The sequence below is a fragment of the Vipera berus genome (assembly GCF_964194415.1).
Source record: "Vipera berus genome assembly, chromosome: 1".
Taxonomy (NCBI): Eukaryota; Metazoa; Chordata; class Lepidosauria; order Squamata; family Viperidae; genus Vipera; species Vipera berus.
In genome coordinates, this window is record NC_138202.1 from 64,702,289 (window position 1) to 64,723,732 (window position 21,444).

The following is a 21,444-nucleotide window of genomic DNA, read 5'->3' on the forward strand; positions in this document are numbered from 1 at the left end:
CCCCACCTCTGTTCTATTCCCTCATTTCCCCCATCCCCTAAAGTTTTTCTGTCATCTGGATCAATATTATGCAGCAAGTCAAGTATACTTTAACACCACTCAGTTAATGGCTTTATTGCAGTCATTTTAATTGACTGCACAACACATGAAAAGATAGAAAATAAACCCCTGCACCAGCTGCGTGGCAGAAGGAACTTAAGAACCAAAAAGAGGGGAATATATGTATCTGTGGCTGGCTTAGCAACAGCCAACTACTTTTGAATACGAGCACATAAAGACTCCAGCACTTAGCCATTTGGCTAGGATTGTGTGCATTCAACACCCAGTACAGGTAGTCCTCAACTTATGTCTGTAATTGAGCCCTCAATTTTGGTTGTAACTCTTGATGATCATAAAGTGATTACCATGTGACTGTGCCCAATTTTACAATCTTTTTTCAAGCTGTCATTAAACAGATGTGGTGATCATAAAGCACACATGAGGGTCATAAAGTAATGCCAGGATTATAAAGCAAACCCTGTGGTTATTAAGTGAACCCATTGTTTGATATTGGGGCAGGATTTGCCAAAAACTGGAAGTCAATGCCAGTATCTGGCAAAGACATCACAAATTGCAATCACCTGACCATAGAGCTCTGCAAATGGCTGTAAATGTGGACTGGTTGCCAAGTGTCCCAAAGGCATTTATGTGGTTAATGGTCTCTTAAAGCAGGGGTCCCCAACCTCTGATCCGTGGACCAGTACCAGGCCATGGCACACCAACAACTGGACCACGTAAACAAGCAAAGCCCCATCCACAGGATGCAGGCAGCACACAAAACCACGCCCCCTCCAGTCCACGGAAAAACCTCTCTCCACGGAACCGGTCCCTGGTGCCCAAAAGGTTGGGGACCTCTGTCTTAAGGTAGCATAAAATACAATGTCTTTCAGTTCATAACTGCTTGCAGTGGCAGCAAGGGGCGTGGATTAGGACAAGACATTTGCCAATATTTTTTAATACAGCAGAGGAATCCCATTACTTGAATCTATCGTTGAGCTTCAGAAAAAGAAAAATGAAAGAAAGTTCTTAAGTAGAGTGCCCCTTTCTGGACAGCTGTGTGGTTAGAACATATTCCTTCTTATATAGGGAGAGACAAATGCATTGTGATGAGGAGTGGCTTATGACTGATATTCAAAGTGCTGCATCACCAGAGCACCTGGGAGAATGGCTGCCCTTGACTCATGCAGCCCTTCCGCTGATCAACTCCATGGTCATGCTGTCAATACAAGAATGAAAGATGGGCAGAACACTGTGAGATCCCATGCAGTGGTCAGGTAGAACAGCACACAGAGCACCACAGGAAGCGCCCCCTACAATGAGGCCATATCTCCTATATGCATTAATGCATGTTGCATTGCCTTCAGTGGGGCATCTTGTGTGGGCTTAAGGGGAAAACCTCTATTTCGAGAGCACGGGTGTCACGTGATGTATTGTGACATATTGTGACTTTTTGGCCTTTGCGGAGCTGGGGTGGGCGTGGCCTGCGTGTGATGCATCTGGTCTGCAGGCTGCCAGTTTTGATAGACCTGTTCGAGAGCAACAAAACTACTTCTTGATGTGGTCTGGCTCTGGCCTGATTGTGGTACACCGCTGAATGGACAAGCAGATGGACACAAGCCTTCTGATGGGGCAAGGAGGATATGCAAGAGAATTTAAGCACATACAAGCTTTTGGGAATGCTTAAACTAACCTGTGAAACTCCTCAAGGATGAGCACGTGGCAAGGTGTTCATTGCTGCTGAAAATCATATACTGTAACCTCTTTTTAAGTATTCTTCATTTCCCTTTTCAAGGTAACATTTTGGATTTCTGTTTTGATAACTTTTGGGAATGGCTATCTTGTAGGTTTTAAGAATATCTTTGGTTTCCTCTTGCTAGGAAACTTCAGAAGCCGAAGACTGGAGGTGCAGGGGAAAAATAATCCCGCTCCAAATTAATCAGTTGCACTGAGACATAAATTCCACTGACTTCAGCAGAACTTGCATCCTCCTACACATCCATCCATAGGACCCAAGTACCCATGTTGTTAATTATAGAGTAGCACAGATCCCAAATAGATCAGGCTTCATAGCCAATTGCTTTGTGGAAATTGTAGCTTATTTAACAATTACACCCAGTTCCTTTTAGAGGATGAAATCGCAATCGTCAGACAGAAGGGCTGTTGCTTCTGTTTTAGATTAAATAGATAATTTTTGCACACGCCTGAAACCTGCTGCTGAAATAATCCCTCTCCTAGGCTGATGACAGTCCGCGTTTCAGTTCTCTGAAATATTCCATCAATAAGGGAAGAGTTGCTGATGGCGATACTTTTTATTTTTCCCCCTTTTCTTTTCTCTTTTCTAACACCGGGAGGAGGGCAGACGTTTGAAGCCACTAAGCAAAGCCAGAGCTCGGCTTTTCACGGCCGTTTCTCCCCCCTGATTGCGCTATTGAGTAGTAGACCTTTCAAAGGGGAGGGCGACCCTTGGAAACGCAGGGAGGGCTTCCTGCAATGCCTCCCCGATCGGTTTCTTCCCTAGAGAAGGGGGCAAAGGCGGAAGCGGGGGAGGGGGGGGGTTTGCCTGCTGTGAAATTGGGGAAGCAGTTCCGTTGGTTCTGGCGCTGAGGGGGTTGACTGACAGTCTGCAGTGCAGTGGAGTTGGCGGGGCTCCCTATATGGCTAAGGATTAGCTAGATGCTAATGCCAATCTGGAAAAGGAGCTGAGGTGAGCCTACGAGCTGCCGCTGAAGAGGCGATCGGAGGCTGAGCAGAGCGGGGGACCCCCCCCCCCGCCCCCACTTCCAGAGCCATGGCTGAAGGGGGCGAAGGAGGGGAAGACGAGATACAGTTCCTACGAACTGTAAGTATCCGTGTGTGTGTGCATCGATCGGTGTCGGGGGTTTTTCTAGAGCAGCCACCCGGTTCGTTTTCCCTCCAGGTCTTCCGAGCCTTAGTAAATAAGGTTTCTTCTCCACACTCCCTTAAAGCTTTTGCTTCGATTTGAGTCTTTGGGGGGAAGTGGAGAATCTTATTACGAGCCTTTGGGAATCAGATCAGCCCCCGGGCATTCTCCCGTGCCGGTTTGTCTCGCCCGAGACCCTCGGATGGAGTTGGCTGCCCACCCCCTCCTCCACCCCCCCACTCCCCAAGCGAGAGTTGGCTTGGCCATTCCAAGGCTCCTTCCCAAAGCATCCTTGTCAACTTTGTACTCGGGCTTTGGAAATGCGGCACGCCAGATAACCTGCCCTCGGAAACTTCTCTCCAGGCTCTGCTTTTTTTTTTCTTCTCTGCGAAATCCGAGAAGGTTGGCGGGGGCAAAGGGGAAGCCGGTTTGCAAAGAGACGCGGGCGAACCTTCTGCAACTTCCCACCCATTTTAGGGCGAGCGGAAAGGATGAGCATGCACGAAGGCTTGGGCTTCGGAAGTAAATCGGTACCGTGTCTGAAGCTTCCTTTAAGGAATGCAGCACTTTTTTTTTTGAGAGGACGAGTGTTGGGCGGTGAAATAACCGAATGTGCTTCTCGAAATGCTCTCCCCCCCTCCCCACCAAAAAAGAAGCCTTCGTGTCCTGCTTATAAGCTCTCAAAACATGCTGGAACGAAGATCTGATCCACACGTTAACTTTTCTGGGCTGTGGTGGAAAAGACTCCCGTCCTGCTCTCCAGGTGAAAACCTCTGTGTTGAGGTATTTTGGTATTGATTGGGGTGGGGGTGGGGGGAAGAGTCCTGCTACTACCACATTTTTCACCTTCAGGGGGAAACGAACAACTCCATCAGGGTCGAGTAGCCCTGTTGAGCTTGTAGCCCAACTTTTTAAAGGGGGATTTCCAGAATAGAACTTCTCAATAACCAAAATCAGCACCACATCATTGTCAGCTGGTATTAAAGGAAGGAATAAGGAAGATGTGACAGGACCCAGGGCTCTTCCCCACCCCCCCTACCCCCCAAAAAAGAAAGAAAAAAAGATGCCAGCGGTGATAAAATACTATCACGCTGGCTTTCTTCCTGAAATCTCCTGATGGAAGAGCTAATTTCAGTGAAGAGCACTTTTGTTCTATAACATTTCCAGTTGCTTTATTATTATTATTAATTTATTATTAATTTTATTTGTATACCGCCCTTCTCCCGAAGGACTCAGGGCGGTGAACAGGGCAATACATATTAAAAAACAAGATACAAAAATTAAAAACGATTAAACAAAATGCCCATGAATAAGTTAAACACATTAAAAAATAGATTAAAACAGATTAATAAAACCCAACCCCATCCCATCAGGCCAGGCCAGCTTGTTCGAAAAGGTAAGTTTTGAGATCGCACTGGAAGCCACCTGTCTATACAGGGAAGAAGCTAAATATATATTCTGGGCATCAGCTGATTTATTGTATTTTATGTATATATATATATATATATATATATATATATATATATATATATATATATATATATATATATATATATATATATATATATATATATATATATATATATATATATATATATATTCTTCCAAACAGCTAAGATGCTTCATTTAATATCCCCACTGAATAATAAAGCCAAAAGCTTTCCCCCCTTCCAGACAAATGATGTATATCTTCTGCTTCCTGAAGTGACTTCTGATGAAATGGTTATCTGTATTCTTTACCCAGCATGTAGAAACTCTTTCCATCTTTCAGTGAATTTGGAATATTTTTTCCTGTTCAGCATATGATGTAAAGATATACTTGCTTTTAGGAAGCTTCTTCTTGGCACTAGTATATAGTGCAGAGATTGGGCTGCTGTTTCTCCATTAACAGTACTCTCTTCCCCATTCCCTGCTCCTTCCAGTCTTAATTTCCATCATAAAATGTACACTGAAGCATCCTTTCACTCCCACCATACCAGAAAACTTATTCATTGAGAGATCGTGACTCTCAAGACTCTTAAAAAAAAAGATTCTTTATACCATACCAAAGGGGCTGGTATGATTGATTAACCTCTGACAAATTACTTTGATTGCTGCAATCATATCAATATTAATTATTCCCTGGGCACAGCAACCATGTATTAAAGCATGTCCATAACGTTAAAACACTTTTGCATCTGTGTTTCTAGCTTCTTTATTAGAATAGCTAATAGAAATCCTTAAATATGTGATGTTCTAATTTATAGGGGTTGATTTTGGATTAAATGTTAAGGAAAAGCTTCTTATATGCAACATGCAACATACTCCTATTCTTCTTAGACTGGCAATGTAATTGTGGACGTGACAGGTCTGATTAGAGACAGGATTCATAGTAATAACCTTGAGAAGTGCTCTTTTCAACAGATAATTGTTAAATATACACAACAGGATTGAGTAAAAATAACCCATATGATTTCATTACTGTACTTAGACACCTAATTTTTCAGATCTCATTTGGAAGCAGTTGTCTTCTGCCTTAGAAGTAGTTAAATGTTAAGAACCAATTCAATAGTACTAAACATTTCTGTTTAGCTTTATATTGGTTGCGTGTTCAGAAACTATTTTATTGTCAAAAACAGTTTCTGCAGTTAAGGATTTTAAATGGAGCTCCTAAGGTAATACAGCACCAGCTAAACCTATTGGAACATGTCTGCATTAGAAGGGAATTTTACTACCTTTGACCATTTGATTTCATGACTTTATTTTAAATATTTTTAAAAGGACTTATTTCCCACTTTGTTGAACTGTTACACATAATTTGCTGTGTGCCTGATATGCTTTTTTAAAAATAATAATAATAATAAAATGTGAAAAAAGAGCATATCAAGCACACCGCAATTTATATAGTACAGTTCAACAAAGTGGGAAATAAGTCCTATGAACTGGGGAATAGTGAACAATCAACTATTTGAATTGATATTACAGATTTTGTGAACAGACATGCACAAAGTCACATATTTGAAAAGCAAAAAGGAAATTGGTTAGCATATTTATTGCCTGATATAAGGATAGCATAGTAATCAGGCTGATGAAAGATTAGAAAAGTCAGTATCTAAAAATTAGGCATAAATACAGGCACTACAGACATGGTAGAATAGAACTGTTGTGTGCCAGTACTGGTAACAATGGCAATGGCAATAGCACTTAGATTTATATACTGCCCCATAGAGCTTTACACTACAGCACTCTCTGGGCAGTTTACGATGTCAGCATATTGCCCCTAATAATCTGGGTCCTCATTTTACCGACCTCATAAGGATGGAAGGCTGAGTCAACCTTGAGCCTGTCAGGATCAAATTCCAGGCTGTGGGCAGAGTTAGCCTGCAATACTGCATTTTAACCACTGCACCATCAGGCCTTAATGGTGATTAGTGTTGCCTAAGTGGGAGTCAAATTGGTAAATCGATTGTTTCTTCCATTGACTCTTTTACTGGATAATGTATAGGTTTAGCTGACTGGGTAGTAATTTCATAGATATTTATCCATAGAGCCCATAGGGCAAGGAAGACAAGTAAGGAAATGTACATCAGAACATAAAACCCACAACTTACCTACTTGCATCAGAAATTGGGTACAAATATGTTGTGTTCCTGTGTCACTGCATATGTTATTTTGATGTTATTTTGGTTCACTGTGAATGTTTCTGTGTATAAGAGCAGTTCTCTTTAACCATTGGAAGAAGCACATAATTCTTTTGAGATTAATCGAGGGGGAAAACACATAAAGAATTAGGCTTTGACTATTTTGTTCTGGCTGAATTCCTAATAACTTTTCAGGCTTCTGTTTCTGTGGTTTTTGAGAATTGTAAACATTTGGGGGGCAGAATGTAAGGATGCCAATGGCAGATGCAAAGTACAACTATGTGTGAACTAAAACTCAGCATATTTCAACACCTCTATAATGCTGTGTATATATATGAGAAAAAAGTTTCCAGGACACAGCATTATAGAGGTGTTGAAATATGCTGAGTTTTAGTTCAGACATAGTTCACACATACACACACACATACATACATATATACAAATACACGTGCACACACACGCACATGCACATACACACACAAAGTCTCTTCATTCTTACTTTAAAAAATTGGGGAGTAAAACAATATTGCTGCAAAGAAAACATGATTCTCAGATAATGGCTTGCAAAGGCCATGTAATGGACTATGGAAAAAACAAATTTTAGAGACATTCTGGTACACATTACATAAGTTAATGCATGTCTAGTTCTGAGTAAGTCTTACAGGCTTGGTTTATGCAATATCTTAAGGCATATTATGACTTTGGTTTAGTGTATTATGTGTACCCAACATTGTGGTTTACATATTATGTTTATGGTTTAGCACAATGTGTGAACCCTGCTTAGTCACAAATCATGAAGAAAACCATGGTTAAAAAATTGGATAAACCCAGAGTGTCTGGTGGAATTTATCTCTAATTAGGTATGTATAAAATAAGAATCTTGCTGTCTAGGTGATATAATACAGATGTCTTCAGAACAACTTTTGGAGCTATGTCATGAACTGACTTGAATTAGACTATGTAAATGTTCAACTATTGCTTACATGTCCCTTCAGCTTTAAATCTTAAATAGATGTTGATGGCAGTTAAATAAATTTTGATGTAGGGTCTCTGATGCTTCCTTTGTTTCAGATGAAACAATCTGAACACACTCAGTACATTGTTAACGTTACTTATATGCTTGGCTGACTTACTGGATTATCATTAGCACATTTAAGGTCAAGCTGGCAATCAGTCTTGTATTTTTTTCTATACTGAGACTTTGGGAAATTATTGGGAAACTAGAAACTGCAAGAAAGGCTGCGGAAATAAGGAATAAACTTAAACCTAATTCTATATTGTAATTAAGATATTGCATTATGCTTAAAATAAATTATACTATTATATTATGAATTTGTCTCTTTTTAAACTCCCTTTTTGTTAATAGGCAAAGCTTTGGTAAAAGAAAAAAAGAACATTTCTGCTCATTCTGTACTTGCAATCCTAAATCTTGAAGTCATATTCAGGGTCTATACAGATAATTGAATATTGTTGTGTCTACTGTGGACAAATAAATATGCATGCCCCATAATGCAACTTAGAATTATGGGTTGGGGAACTGTTTTCAGACAAACATTTAAAATGATGCTCATTAAATTAAGTTGCCATCATTTGCCAATGAACTAGTGATGTTAATACTTTTTGAAAGATTACATGGAAGTGAATTTGTTATAATTGCTGGAAGCTCAACATCCAAAGAGAGAGACTGAGAAAGAGAAAGAGAGAGAGAAATAATTTTGATTTTGCTGGGGATAAATGAGATATGACAGATATTGTCATTTTGTTCTATTTGTGAGTTTTCCTGGGGCATCTTATTGGCCACAGCTGGAAAAAGAATGTACCTTCAGAATCTTCACAACAGTTTTAGAAAACAAGACATCATTTCTGATTTGCAAATCATGAATTCACATAACACTTAAAGTCAAAGCAAATCATGGTTGCTACGCAAATATTTTCAGGATAAAACCCACACTTGGCCTTCAAGTGGCATCTTGGGGCAATAAAGCAAGTAGGCCATAACAAAGATACAGGTACTATCAGGCTCCCAATGAGACAAGAATGAAAATGGCTGTAAATTATATCTGCATTTGTGTTCCAAAAATGATAACCCTATCAGATCCTTGTCAGTTTCGGAATGAGTAACAATGATAGAACCAAATTTCTACCTTATCAGATTTAAATGTTTCATGCTGTCTTGCAGTAGCATCATCTCAGAAGGGGAGACAGATTGACTCTTATCATTAGCTCTATATAACATCCTTTAACAACATTGGATTGTTTCTATTCTCTGCATTCCTTCTGCCCATTGAAAGATGGCACAGAGTTAAGAAAAAATCTTCCATCCATTGACAGCCCTGACAGGCACATCCAGGACAAAAAAAACAAATGTATTTTAAAATTAAAATAGAATAAAATATATACAGTTAATGCAATTACTTCCCAATATATCATACTTTCCCCCTTCTGGTTGATAAATTTTGCAGGAGCTCTGGGAATTAAGCCCAACACTGGGAAGGTCATATTGTGAACCCCTTTTGATTTATGACCCAATCCCCAGTACTTTACTCTTTTAATGTAAGTAGTGATTATTTTCCTGATTCATGCTTATTTCTCTCTTGTAGCAGAGAAATGAGCAAAAGTTCAAAATCTTGAACAGCTTAAATGGAAAAGATAAGGTAGATAGAAGAAAACATGAAATATTTTAAAAAATATTAGGAAGAACATTTCAATAAAAACAGTTAACACTGTTATAGCTGGTAAGCATTTGACTAGGTGTATGAATTTAACATTTGGAATGCTATGTTCAAATTGAAGATATTGTACATCACTTGAAAATGGCCATTTGACTATTGTATTAATAAAGCATTTAGAGCAGTGTTTCTCAACTGTGGCAACTTGAAGATGTGTGGCCAGCCTTGTTGTTCCTGTCAAGTTTGAGAAGCACTAATTTAGAGTTTAATGTATGTGTAATTTCTTAAAATTGAAAGAAAGGAAAAGTGAGTAGTTCACTTTCATGAAGTTCAACAGATTCATCACGTATTTGGTTAATATTGGATCAGAATAACAATAGAGCCAATAAAAGTAAGTAACAGTGAAAAGAATATGACATTATACTTTATACTGTATCCTTTCAAGTCAGAGTTGTTATGTACCATGTAGAGGAAGAAAAATGAGGCTTGATAAAAGCATAATCCAATTAGTAGGGTAGTAAAGTCATGCCACCAAGAAATGTCAGATCACAAAGTTTGCAGAGTAAGAAAGAAAACCAAGAAGGCAGGTTTTTGGGTTGCAGGAAACTTTAGAATCATGAGAAAGAAAAGTTCCAGAAGCAAACTTATAGCATCTGTTAAAAAATAGAATTTTAGCTGCCAGAGAATCTGAGTAGCTAATTCCAATAAAATATTTATGCAGCTAAGTCAGACCCAAAGAACAATAAGTATCAGTAAAATTCAGAAGGCAAGGCTTGAAGAACCAGCCAGATTTTTTTTTTAAAAAGGTCTTTGATATCAGAAGTGAATAAGCATGAAGGTAGAAGATTCTTGACTGAAAGGCTGTATTGTGCCATTTAACTAATGAATAACATAGGTACTGCTCAGCAAAACCCAAAAAGCATTTTGTGATGAAATCTGATGTAATAACTTCTAAGAGGAAATACATACAATATATATTTAAGAAATATTTTCATGTCCTCTTTTTCAATCTTTAGAGGTCAGAGACTTGGAGAAAGTTCACTTGCACTGAGAGTAGTGTTGCTAAAACCTCCCCCCAAATCAGATGTCCCAGAGTACATAAAGATCCATCAATATAGAAACAAATCTGACATTCTAGCTTTGTCACTGGCAGAGCCTCACAGTTATGGGACTTTAGGGAATGGGGGCGGAATAACAATGGTAAATAGGTGCAATGGTGTGAGAAGGATCTTTAATTTTCTTTCTTTAGTGATTTTAGCTGCAGCAAAATTGCTGAGACTTTTTTTGTATCCACTGAATATCTATCAGTAAACATGCACACAAGTCTGCAGTCTTAGTCCCACAGTCAGACATGACTAGTTGCACTGATCATTGAAATGGTAGGTATAGATGACATGCTAAATAGTGATTCATTTAAAATATATGTGACAGTTTCTTCTCTGGGTAACCAAATCATAGGAAATAGGGAAGGAGAAAAGCATGAACAGAGGAGTTGGCTAGGTTCATTTTTACAAAATCTGCTAAACTACAAATTAGTATTGCCTCTGAACACAGCCACTCTGTTACAATAACAGCAAAGGGCAAACAGCTAGCTAGTCAGAGTTTTTAGGCTATCTCAAATTAATTGCCATGTGCTTGATGAGCAACTTTTTAGCTGCAAGGCCAGTGCTGAAACATTAAGAAATCCATCAGGATCAGGACTGTTTTGGCATTTATCTTGCCCTAGGAAATATGGACTGAGACAGCTTGTTTTATAACCATGAACTGACAATGTAATTACAACATAACGTCTCAGAAAAGTCTGTTGTGTGGCAGCAACTGGACTGATTGTGTTTGATTTTGAAGTATCTTGCTATGTTGTGTTTGCAATTTTCAGTTTCCAAGATATGTAGCTTAAAATTCTCCTGAGCAAGCCCTCAAGTCCTGGTTCTCACTTGAGGATGATGCAGACATCTTGATGTCTGAAAATAGTGTAGGATCATGACATGGATGGTCACAGACTTTTCTTTCTCATAGGCCACACAGATCACACAGCTTTCCTTCACAGGCTGCGTGTTTATCCTCACAGTTTCTTATTTTGCTCTTCATGTCCTCATTTTCTTTCAACAGAGAAGCGCAAAACTGGTACTGAGACAAAGCTTCTTCTGTCTTTCATGAGAACTCATCATATCCTGGGTTGAAAAACTGAAGAGTTTGGACATGTATTTAACCAATGCCTTTCACATGTTGGGGTGAATTTCGATCTCTTTGTGGAAAAGTAACATTAATGCTGTTATAAATTAGGGAGTGCATAGTCATGAGCTTTTGGTAATATTTTCAGTATTATTCTTCAGAAATTCTGTCTCCCATCATTATATGACCTACTGCACAAAGTTGAAAGATGCAGAGTCTGGATTCTTGTTAAGAATTTTCCTGCACCGTTTTGTGCCTTTCTGCTTTAAGCTTGTTGGCAAAATAATGATCTGCAAAGAATTGTCAGATGATATGCTCTTATATTTTAGGGTGTCATGCCCATTGTTATTGTCAGGCACTTTGTTTGCTATGTAGTCATGCTCTATATCAGTGTTTTTCAACCTTGGCAGGTTTAAGATGTGTGGACCACTTCCCTGAATTTATCATCTAGGACAGACATGTCAAAAACAAGGCCCGGGGGCCTGATCCGGCCCGCAAAGTGGTTTCATGTGGCCCGCAAAGCCATCCTGGAAACAGTGAGGGAACGGCCCCCACTGCCTTGGCCCTTGGCCCCAGAGACCCTCCTCCTGCCAGAGACCCTCAGATCTGTTCCACTCCTGCCCAGGCCCCCATAGGCACCCTTGATGCGAACGATGTAGAGCTGGCCATGCCCACCCAGTAGGCCATATGCACTTTAGCCACACCCACCCAGAAGGCCACACCCACCCAGGCCACACCCACCCAGCCCCCTGAGGGCAACCGCAATGCTGATGCGGCCCTCAATGAAATTGAGTTTGACACCCGTGATCTAGGAGGAAGTAAGATGGAAACCAGCTGAAATCCATACATCTTAAAGTTGTCAAGATTGAGCTAAACTGCTCTATATGAAAATAAGAATTGTTTTCCTAATCTCAACTTTGATTCAGGTTCATTGATTATCTAAAAAGCTAATTTGCCATTTATGATGTGTATCTCTAAAATTGCATTCTATCCCTGCAAGCTTTGTTTAACTGAACTTCATATTTTGCAACCACTGTGCAGAAGTCCGTACATTTTATTAATGGGCAGATACTGTCTGCAAAAGGCCTTGATTTTTTTCCCTGTAATCTCTTTTTCAGTTACAATGACTCAAGAATGCTCAAGAAGAGTCTTGTATCACCTCCATTTCAAAACTGAGTTGGGGGTGGGGGTGGGGTGGCGAGAAATCTTGACAATTGCTGTCTTTTCAAATACAAGGATTTGTGTGGAGTTTTTGGTAGTCTCTGAGCTTGGTTGTTTGCTTGCAGACTTTTCATTACCTGACTAGGTAACATCTTCTAGCACAGGGCTTTTCAACCTTTTCACCCATTGTACCACTTTTAGGATATGGCAACATCCAAGTACCACCAGTCACCTAGCAAGGTGTCAAAAACCTGATAACCAAAAGAAAAGAAAAGAAAAGAAAAAAAGTAATGAAGTACAGGTAGTCCTTGACTTACAACAGTTTCCTTAGTGACTGTTCAAAGTTACAACTGAAAAAAGTGTTCCCCAAGCCACAGCCGAGCAAGACACCTGCCTGCCTGCCTGGTAGCGCTCTTCCTTCTGTCTGAGATTTTCATTGTTGTGAGCATTTCTGTTGAGGATTGGCAGCAGGGGTGGGGGGGCTGTTTGGTTTTTATTCCCCCCGTCTGGTGGGTGGTTGCAGCAGGTTTTGGTCACTTCACATGACCCTGGGACACTGTGACCATCATAAATATGAATCAGTTGCCAAGCATCTGAATGTAAATCACAAGACCCTGGAGATGCTGTAACATTCCAGCTGATTGGCGCTTCTTCTGGGCTCAGAAGCGCCAGGATCAGCGCCGACTTGCAGCTGGAGCCTGGCGCTGATCTTGGTGCTTCCGCTGAGCCCTGACAGCCCTGCAGCTCCAGCCATCTCTAGCTCAGGCTTCTGCAGTGCTGCTACCGGTTCAGCTCATTCCCCTCCCCTGCTACCACTTTTCTAGGATGGTCGCATACCACCTGCCAGGTGTCAATGTACCACAGGTGGTACCCATACCACTGGTTGTAAAGCCCTGTTCTAGTAGGTTACCCTAGTAGGTGACCGTTCTGTAACTGATGGTGAACAATCAATTGAAATTGAAACATTGTACTTCTTTTGGAACAGTTTTACCTAGTTGGATAATGAAATGTAAGCAAGAGCCTTGGTGGAGCAGTGGGCTAATGCCTCCTTAAGTAACACCAGCTGCCTGCTATTAGTGTAGGTTCGCATCCCACCAGGATCAAGGTTGACTCAGCCTTCCATCCTTCCGAGGTAGGTAAAATGAGGACCCAGATTGTTGGGGGCAATTAAGCTGACTTTGTAATAATGCCGCTCGGGGTGTGTGTGAAAGCCCTAATAAGCAGGCATATACATAGAATGAAGGCTACTGCTAAGCTTGTAAGCCGCCCTGAGTCTTCGGAGAAGGGCGGGATATAAATGGAATTAAAAAAAAAACAAAAAACCATCAAGCTCAGAGAACACCAAGGACTTCACAGTTCAACTCTAAGTGACATATAATCTCTTCTGCAAGGATTTCTTTTTATTTTGTGGAGAGTTGGGAGGGTATAGCATTGGATGTGTCTTGCAGGACAACACGGTCAGTTTGGAAACAATTTATGAGTTGAATGTCTCATAGCTATCAATCTCATGGGTATCAAAATAATGATCTGCAAAGAACTTTCAGATGATAAGCCCTTATATTTTAAAGTGTTGTGCCTATTGTTATTGTCAGGCACTTTGTTTGCTATGCTGTCATGCTCTATATCAGTGTTTTTCAACCTTGGCAAATTTAAGATGTTAAATTTGTCAAGTTAGTATTAGTTTTCTTATGCAAAAGAAACATCCGGTGAATTTGCATAAGAACAAGTTTTCAGTGCTTAAGGTAAAAAGTTATTTGAATCGAGCTCCCGGTGATCACATGGAGACATTTACCTCTGCTGCAGCTTCCACTTGCTGTTGACAGCCTTCTTTGTTGTAGATATCCTATCCTTGCAGCAATGGTTTTTTTCCCCCCAGTTTACTCCTTGTTCTTCCTGTCATTCAGTTTCAGCTTTTGAGTACTATTACAAGGACTCTCCAACACACGATCTATATTGATATTTAGAGTAATCTTAATCTAGTTTCCTGGGATATTACAAGTAACCACTTTTCCAATCATGCTGTATTATTCCTTTGGGGTCAGTAAACAATATAGATCTTCCTGGATATGGCTTAATTGAGCAATGCTTAAATTAACCAGAATGAGTGATTTAAGAATCTCAGCACTTAAGTTCCCCACTTTCCCCAACTGGCTGAGCAAGTTTTGAATGGTAGAACATTAGAATGTGTATTATGCTGAGAAATAGCTCCAGCTAGACAATAAGAGCAGTAACTTTCCTTGAATACATAGCATTTTGCATATAAGCATAATTGTAAAAGATGCCTACAGCCAAATTACTTCAACTATCTAAAAAGGAGCAACTATTTCAAAATTTATTATCTGCAGTGCAATGAAATTTAAACAAAAGAAAAAAAGGAAATAAATGAATGCATTCTTCATACATCATAACAGTCTAATTTCAGCACAGGGCATTAAAATTTTTAATAAGACTTGATACCTGTTTCCTTATTTGGAAAACTAATTTAACCAACCAACTTTACTGTTTGGGAATCTAGGAATCTACTTTATAAGGAATCAGATTGTTGGGTCCTTCAACCTTATCAAAACAACAGATCCCAAAGGTTTCAGACAAGTTTGTTTTATTTCTTTTTTCAGCCACAAGAGGTGATAGCAATGATTGAATCTTAAAGGTTTAGTCTGAAAAATGTTTATTCTGCCTACAAGGAGCTCTTTAATTCTGCAGCTCTCTGTCCCAAATTATTAATCAGAGTTGTACAATGCTTTGAATTGGATTTCATAAAAGTGCTTCCAGGTACATGGGGGTGCCCCACGTAGGAATAATACCTCATGATAGGATATGTGACTACTTGTAATATCCAAAGAAACTAAAGTAAGATTACATAGGTTGATTTTTCCTTTTTCTTTCCAGTTTCCTGCAGATTTTATGCTATCTTTCTATGCTCTATCTCTATGCTTAGTTTGTATTAGTTTTTATTATTGTAATAAAAATTCTTATTCAAATCTTATTCAGTTGTAAGATTTGGCTCTTTTTCAGTATAAAAATCACCATTGGAACATCTGAGGGAACACCTGCTGCCGGCATCAAGTTCCCTTCGTCCTGTGCGCTACCACAGGGAGGGTCTTCTCAGGGTGCCGCCGGCAAAGGATTGCCAGCGGGCAACACCCAGGGGGAGGGCCTTCTCTGTGGGCGCGCCTGCCCTCTGGAACCAGTTACCCGTAGAGCTTAGGACTGCCCCTGATTTTCGTTCATTCCGCCGGGACCTGAAGACCTGGCTCTTTGAGCTTTCCGGCCAGGACTGAGGATTTTTTAATTTTTTAACTTATTGTAATTGGGTTTTTAATCAGAGTTATAGGGGTTTTAGATTTTAATTAAGGAAAATTTAATCTATTTTAATTGTTATTAATTTTTGTATTGTAATGTTTTAATTGCCTTGTGAACCGCCCTGGGTCCTACGGGAGAAGGGCGGTATATAAGTTTAATAAATAAATAAATAAATAAATAAATAAATAGTGTCCTAAGTACCACCTTAGTAACAGCTGGGATAGGTGACAGAGTTATGCTAAAAATTGGGTTTGATACAATTATTCTAATAATGAAGATATATCTCTTACGTCTAATAGGACTGGTGGATGTTTTCTGCTTAATCAATCTTCATTCAATTGTAGAAGAGCAGATAAAACACTGAAGTCACAATTAATTTGGATTAAAAAGAAAAAAATACAATTTTTCTAGAATATCTAAAAAGTATTAGAGTAAATACTATGGCACACTGTACAAACTATAAAATGGTACCTGATTATGGTCAAGAAGATAAAATCATATTGATTTGATAACAACTTAAGGTAAAACAAATCAGAATGACCAGAATATTTAGTGAAGAATGAAAATAATAATTCTGGGGGAGGGGGAATGCCTGTGTAGAGAGGGAGATACAGAATAAGATGTTACATTTTTTTGATTATTCCTCCATCAGATGGACACAGTCTTTGTTCAGAGGAGATCTATTGCTATCTTCCTTCAGTAATGAACGTTGGGAGGTTTCTTTTCAATTAATGGCATCCATAATAGGGATTTGGGGAGAGCTGGAAACAAGTTGTTCAACATTATTTAGTAATCCTTATTGAATGCTTCAAATTATTTGCCTTCTTATTTTTGCAGTCTCTTATTAGTCTTGCAGCAGCATCTGGCATCTTTCACACCATTCATTGTGTGTAATTCATATGCATCTGATGCCAGGAGTCATTAATTCTCGTTTCACATCTAACATAACATTCTCTATATTCTGTTAGCTTGCTTTGTTGGTTTGTTGGTTTGTTTTGGTGTTCAGTTTGGAAAGGTGCTTTGAGTCATCCCATTTCTATTAGGACTTAAGAGCTGGGTTGGAAAGGTTGAAATAGCAATCTGGAAACAGATAAGTTTTATCTAGAGATGGTACCTAAAGACTGTTTTACCTTCAACAGTCTAGGCAAATCAGCAAGAAGCAGTCTCTTACAACAAAAGGGCAGAAAAAATAACAGAATTAAAAACCAAAGACACATATATATACACACACATACACACATACACATATATTCTTAAGTCTAGAGTAGCTGATTCTCATTTTTACTAGGTAACAGTATCTACTGTTATCTTTCCTAAACATATCCTTACCTAGTCTTTGTTATTGCTTTGAGGCTTCTGAATGCAGTTTAAAGAATTATAGTTGAGGCCTGTATGTAACATGTCCCTGTTCATCTTCCTTAGTTAAGGTGCTGATCAATGGGATTAAAAATCTGTATAGTGTAAAATTTCTTTTAAATCTATGTCAGTAAGAATTTAATATAAAAATAACTGTATTATATTAACCATATTATTCTAAATTATGTTGGAGATCTAGAACCAGGTTGTTACAAGCTGCCAACTGTTGTGACAAAGACCATTTAGTTACTCAAAGACTTAAAAAAAACATTCTTAATAGCTATTGCTTGTAAAGCTTTATTATCTCATTTCTCCAGGACATACAAAATCAGCAACCATAAAAAGGTTAGTGAAATATCAGAAAACTAAAGAGTATCTTTTTAAAAATAAAAGGAAAAAAAATATTGAACAATCCTTCATATAAAGATTATTTCATTTATATTTGCTCTGCATTTTGTTTGTTCCAGCAACAGACTATCTCTCTCAAACTACGTACATGTCTTTTGGGATATAAATAATGAAGATAGATAATTTAAATGTTTGTCACATGTTTGTGTCTGATTTCTTACAAAAGACATCAGTGTGCAGTTAAGCAAAATGTAAATATAATGTTATGTCCATACTAGTGTGCCTCAACAAATGGGTGCTCATTTAACAGGTAGTTGGTGTTATGAGGAAGCCAAGCTAGATTGGATGCATCTAGTTTAGATACAATGGTGATCTTCCAAATCATGTATGACTTGCAGGTAACTAGAGGACAAATTCAGACTGACATTTCCTTATATAACATGACATTTGGAAATCAGTCCTCAGCTATTTTTTTTAAAATGTAAGGTCAGACAAATAATCATGCATTGGCTCATATATTCTTTCTTATATTTGACCTTGCAGAAACAAAACTCTGAAAATCATAACAAATCACACATAGATGTCTTCTGGAATAAATCAGTCACCTTGATCACTGTGATGCTTGAAGTTTGTCCACTCTCTCTATTGTAACCTATTCTAAAGAAAGTTTAGAATAGCATTTAAAATGTTAACAAAATGAAAGGAAGTTGGCATGCTGTCAAGTAAAGCACTAGTCTCCCAAATACTTTTTTCCCCCCAAGCTTTTTTTCCACCTAAGCCACATCTGCATTCTTAGAAAATAAAGATAAAGGATGGTTGCACCTCAGTGCTTTGTTTGTGAATGCCAATAAATAGACACAATCAAGTTCGGGGTCAATTATGAGGGTTATGGTTAGGGCTTGTTTTTCTTGCTAAGGCCTACTCCCAAAATATTAGATGTTCTAGGTGGCCCCAAAAGAATGGCTTTCATTAACCGTGGTTACTTGTATTTTTGTATTTTTTGTTCTAATGAGAAATAAATTTAAAGAATTCTACTGTAACTTAGCTGAAAGTATCAGTGATGATGTACTTGAATTTCATTTGTGTATAAAAGTTTAGAATAGCATCATTCATTTACAATTCCATAATAAATTACCCTTTATCTATGTAAGAAACCCTTGATGGCTTTTAAGATGGAATAATGTTCCAAATGGTTTATATGGACCTCTTATATTATTTTCTCTTAAAAGCTTTAAAAGACCCACATGATTTAGTTTTTTGTCCAATTTTATATAGGACTGTTTTGGACTACCCTGATTTTATCCAATTTTAAGAAAATCTTAGGGCTGTAAGACAGTATTAAGTGTTATTCTCCTCTCTAAGAGGAGGAACTGGACATATTTCCTTTCAAACTAACTGTGATTTATGAATCCAAACAAATTATTAATTTTAATGATGATACAGGGAAAGATGCCAAAATCCAGTTGTGGTTTATAAACTTGTTTGTTTTCACCACCAATTAATGGATTTAAGTTTGTTTGGAGGTCCTAGCAGGAAGCAAAACCATACTCTTGAGCAGAGAGTTGCACACTCCTGCCATACCACTTTCTTTCTTTTTTCTTTTTTATAGCAAATTTTATTATTGAAAACTTTGGACAAGGTGTTAACGGTCTGACAATCCTTCTTGTCTTGCATCATTTTTGTGTTTTATATACATACCGTATATACACTTTATGTACATATCATTTATATACAGTTATAGAATATTCAATCTTATCAACCACCTTATTCTAGTAATATGTGAAATCAGCATCCTGTGTGTTTCTCTTGTGACCTTCCTTTCTGTTCCCACCATGAGTAAAACTTATTCCAAATTTTGTAGTAATCTGACTGGTCTTTATTTTTAATTTCCAAAGTTAACTTGTCCATTTCTGCGCACGCCCAAATTTTATTTATCACTTCACTCTCGTCCGGTATTTCACTGTTTTTCCATTTCTGGGAGAACGTCATTCTCGTTGCTGTGATGATGTGTATCATTATATATAACTCTTCTTTGGTATGCTTCTCTGTTGTTATGCCTAGTAGGAAAAATTCTGGTCTGTAATCTACACTCCGTCCTGTTATTTCTTCTAACCATATCCGAATCCTTTGCCAATACTTTTGTGTCTTATTACAGGACCACCAAACATGAAAATAAGTATCTAATTCTTTTGAACACTCCCAACAGCTAGGGGATATTGTCTTGTACATTTTGGCTAATCGTGCAGGGGGGAGATGCCACTGATAGAACATTTCATATAAATTTTCTTTATAAGCTGAGGCCAGCGTTATCTTTTTATTTCTATCCCAGAGAGTTTGCCAAATATCAAAATCTATGCCATGTCCCAAATTTTTAGCCCATATCAACATTGGTTCTTTAACTTGTTCCTCAAACATTTTGTACCCCAATAGCAAACTATACAATTTCCTTATTTGTTTCTCATCTGGCCCCAATAAAATTTTATCCAATGCAGTTTCTTGAATATTTATCCCCCAATCTTTCTTATCTTTCCCATATCGTGTTTGTATCTGTAGGTAAGCCCACCTTTCCAATTTTATCCCTTGTGAACAAGACAGTTCCTGTCTAGATTTCAATTCTCCCATTTCATTTGTAATATCCTTGCATGTAGTACTGTTTTCCAAATTAAACAAATTTGGGTAGACTATCGCTTCAAGGGTGGACAACCAGACTGGTACTTTAATGTAATTTTGTTTTCTAATTTTATTACAAATTTTAAGTAGCGCTTGTCTAATCCGATGGTTTTGAAAATGTTGATATAGCCCTTGCTTCTCATTCCATAGGAATGCGTGCCAGCCTAATTGCAGATCATGGCTTTCTAGAGTTAATAATCTTTTATTCTTTAAAATTATCCATTCTCTAATCCAGGTTAGCGTCGCTGCATGATAATATGTTTCCCAGTCTGGTAGTCCAAAACCTCCATTTTCTTTAACATCCTGTAGATGTTTCATTTTAATCCTTGGTTTTTTCCCCTTGCCATATAAAATTTAATGTCAATTTGTTCAGGTTCCCAAAATTTTTTTGATCAAGTTGTATAGGAATATTTTGGAAGAGGAATAGGATTTTAGGTAATACATTCATTTTTATGACAGCAATTCTCCCTAACAATGAAAGGCTCAAGTTTCCCCATCTTTCCAGGTCTTCTTTTATTTGTTTCACTATTTTGTCATAATTGTCTTCTTTGATTGAAGTGCATCTGGCCGTAATAGTAATTCCTAGATATTTTATCTTCTTAACTATTTGTATATCCATAATCCTAGCCAAGTTTTCTTTCTGTTTATTCGTCATAATTTCAACAATCATTTTAGTTTTAACTTTGTTTATTTTCAGCCCAGAGGCTTCTCCATATTTATCTAATTCTTCGAACAGTTTCGGTCCCGATTGTTGTGGATCCTCCATAATAAAGACCAAATCGTCTGCAAATGCTTGAAGTTTAAAATTTTCTTTTTTAATTTCTAATCCTTTTATATGCAGTTCATTTCTAATTATCCTCGTTAGGACTTCTAGCATCAGTATAAATAGTAATGGGGATAAAGGACATCCTTGTCATGTTCCTTTTTGTATTTGAAATTTCCTGGTTGTTTCCCCATTTATTATTATTTTAGCTTCCTGATTAGTATATATTGCCCTTATTATATTTATAAATTTTTCACCCATATCCATATACCTAAGCTGTTGATATATAAACGGCCACTTAACATTATCAAAGGCCTTCTGGGCATCTAGGAATAATAACGCCATTTGTTGTCCACGATGTATTTTGTAATATTCTAGGGTGTCCAATATTATCCTAATGCTGTGCTTAGTTTGTCTTTTGGCTAGAAATCCATTCTGGTCCACATGTATAAAATTATTTAA

General features: G+C 38.1%; 1 protein-coding gene across 1 annotated transcript in view; it reads left to right on the forward strand.

Moving 5' to 3' along the window:
- Nucleotides 1–2,827: 2,827 nt before the first annotated feature.
- RYR3 (ryanodine receptor 3) overlaps nt 2,828–21,444 on the forward strand; it is a gene marked incomplete at both ends in the record, with an annotated part of 301,173 nt that continues 282,556 nt past the window's right edge. Inside the window, 1 exon segment of the mRNA XM_081324758.1 lies at nt 2,828–2,878. Coding sequence (XP_081180884.1) covers nt 2,828–2,878 — 51 coding nt within the window.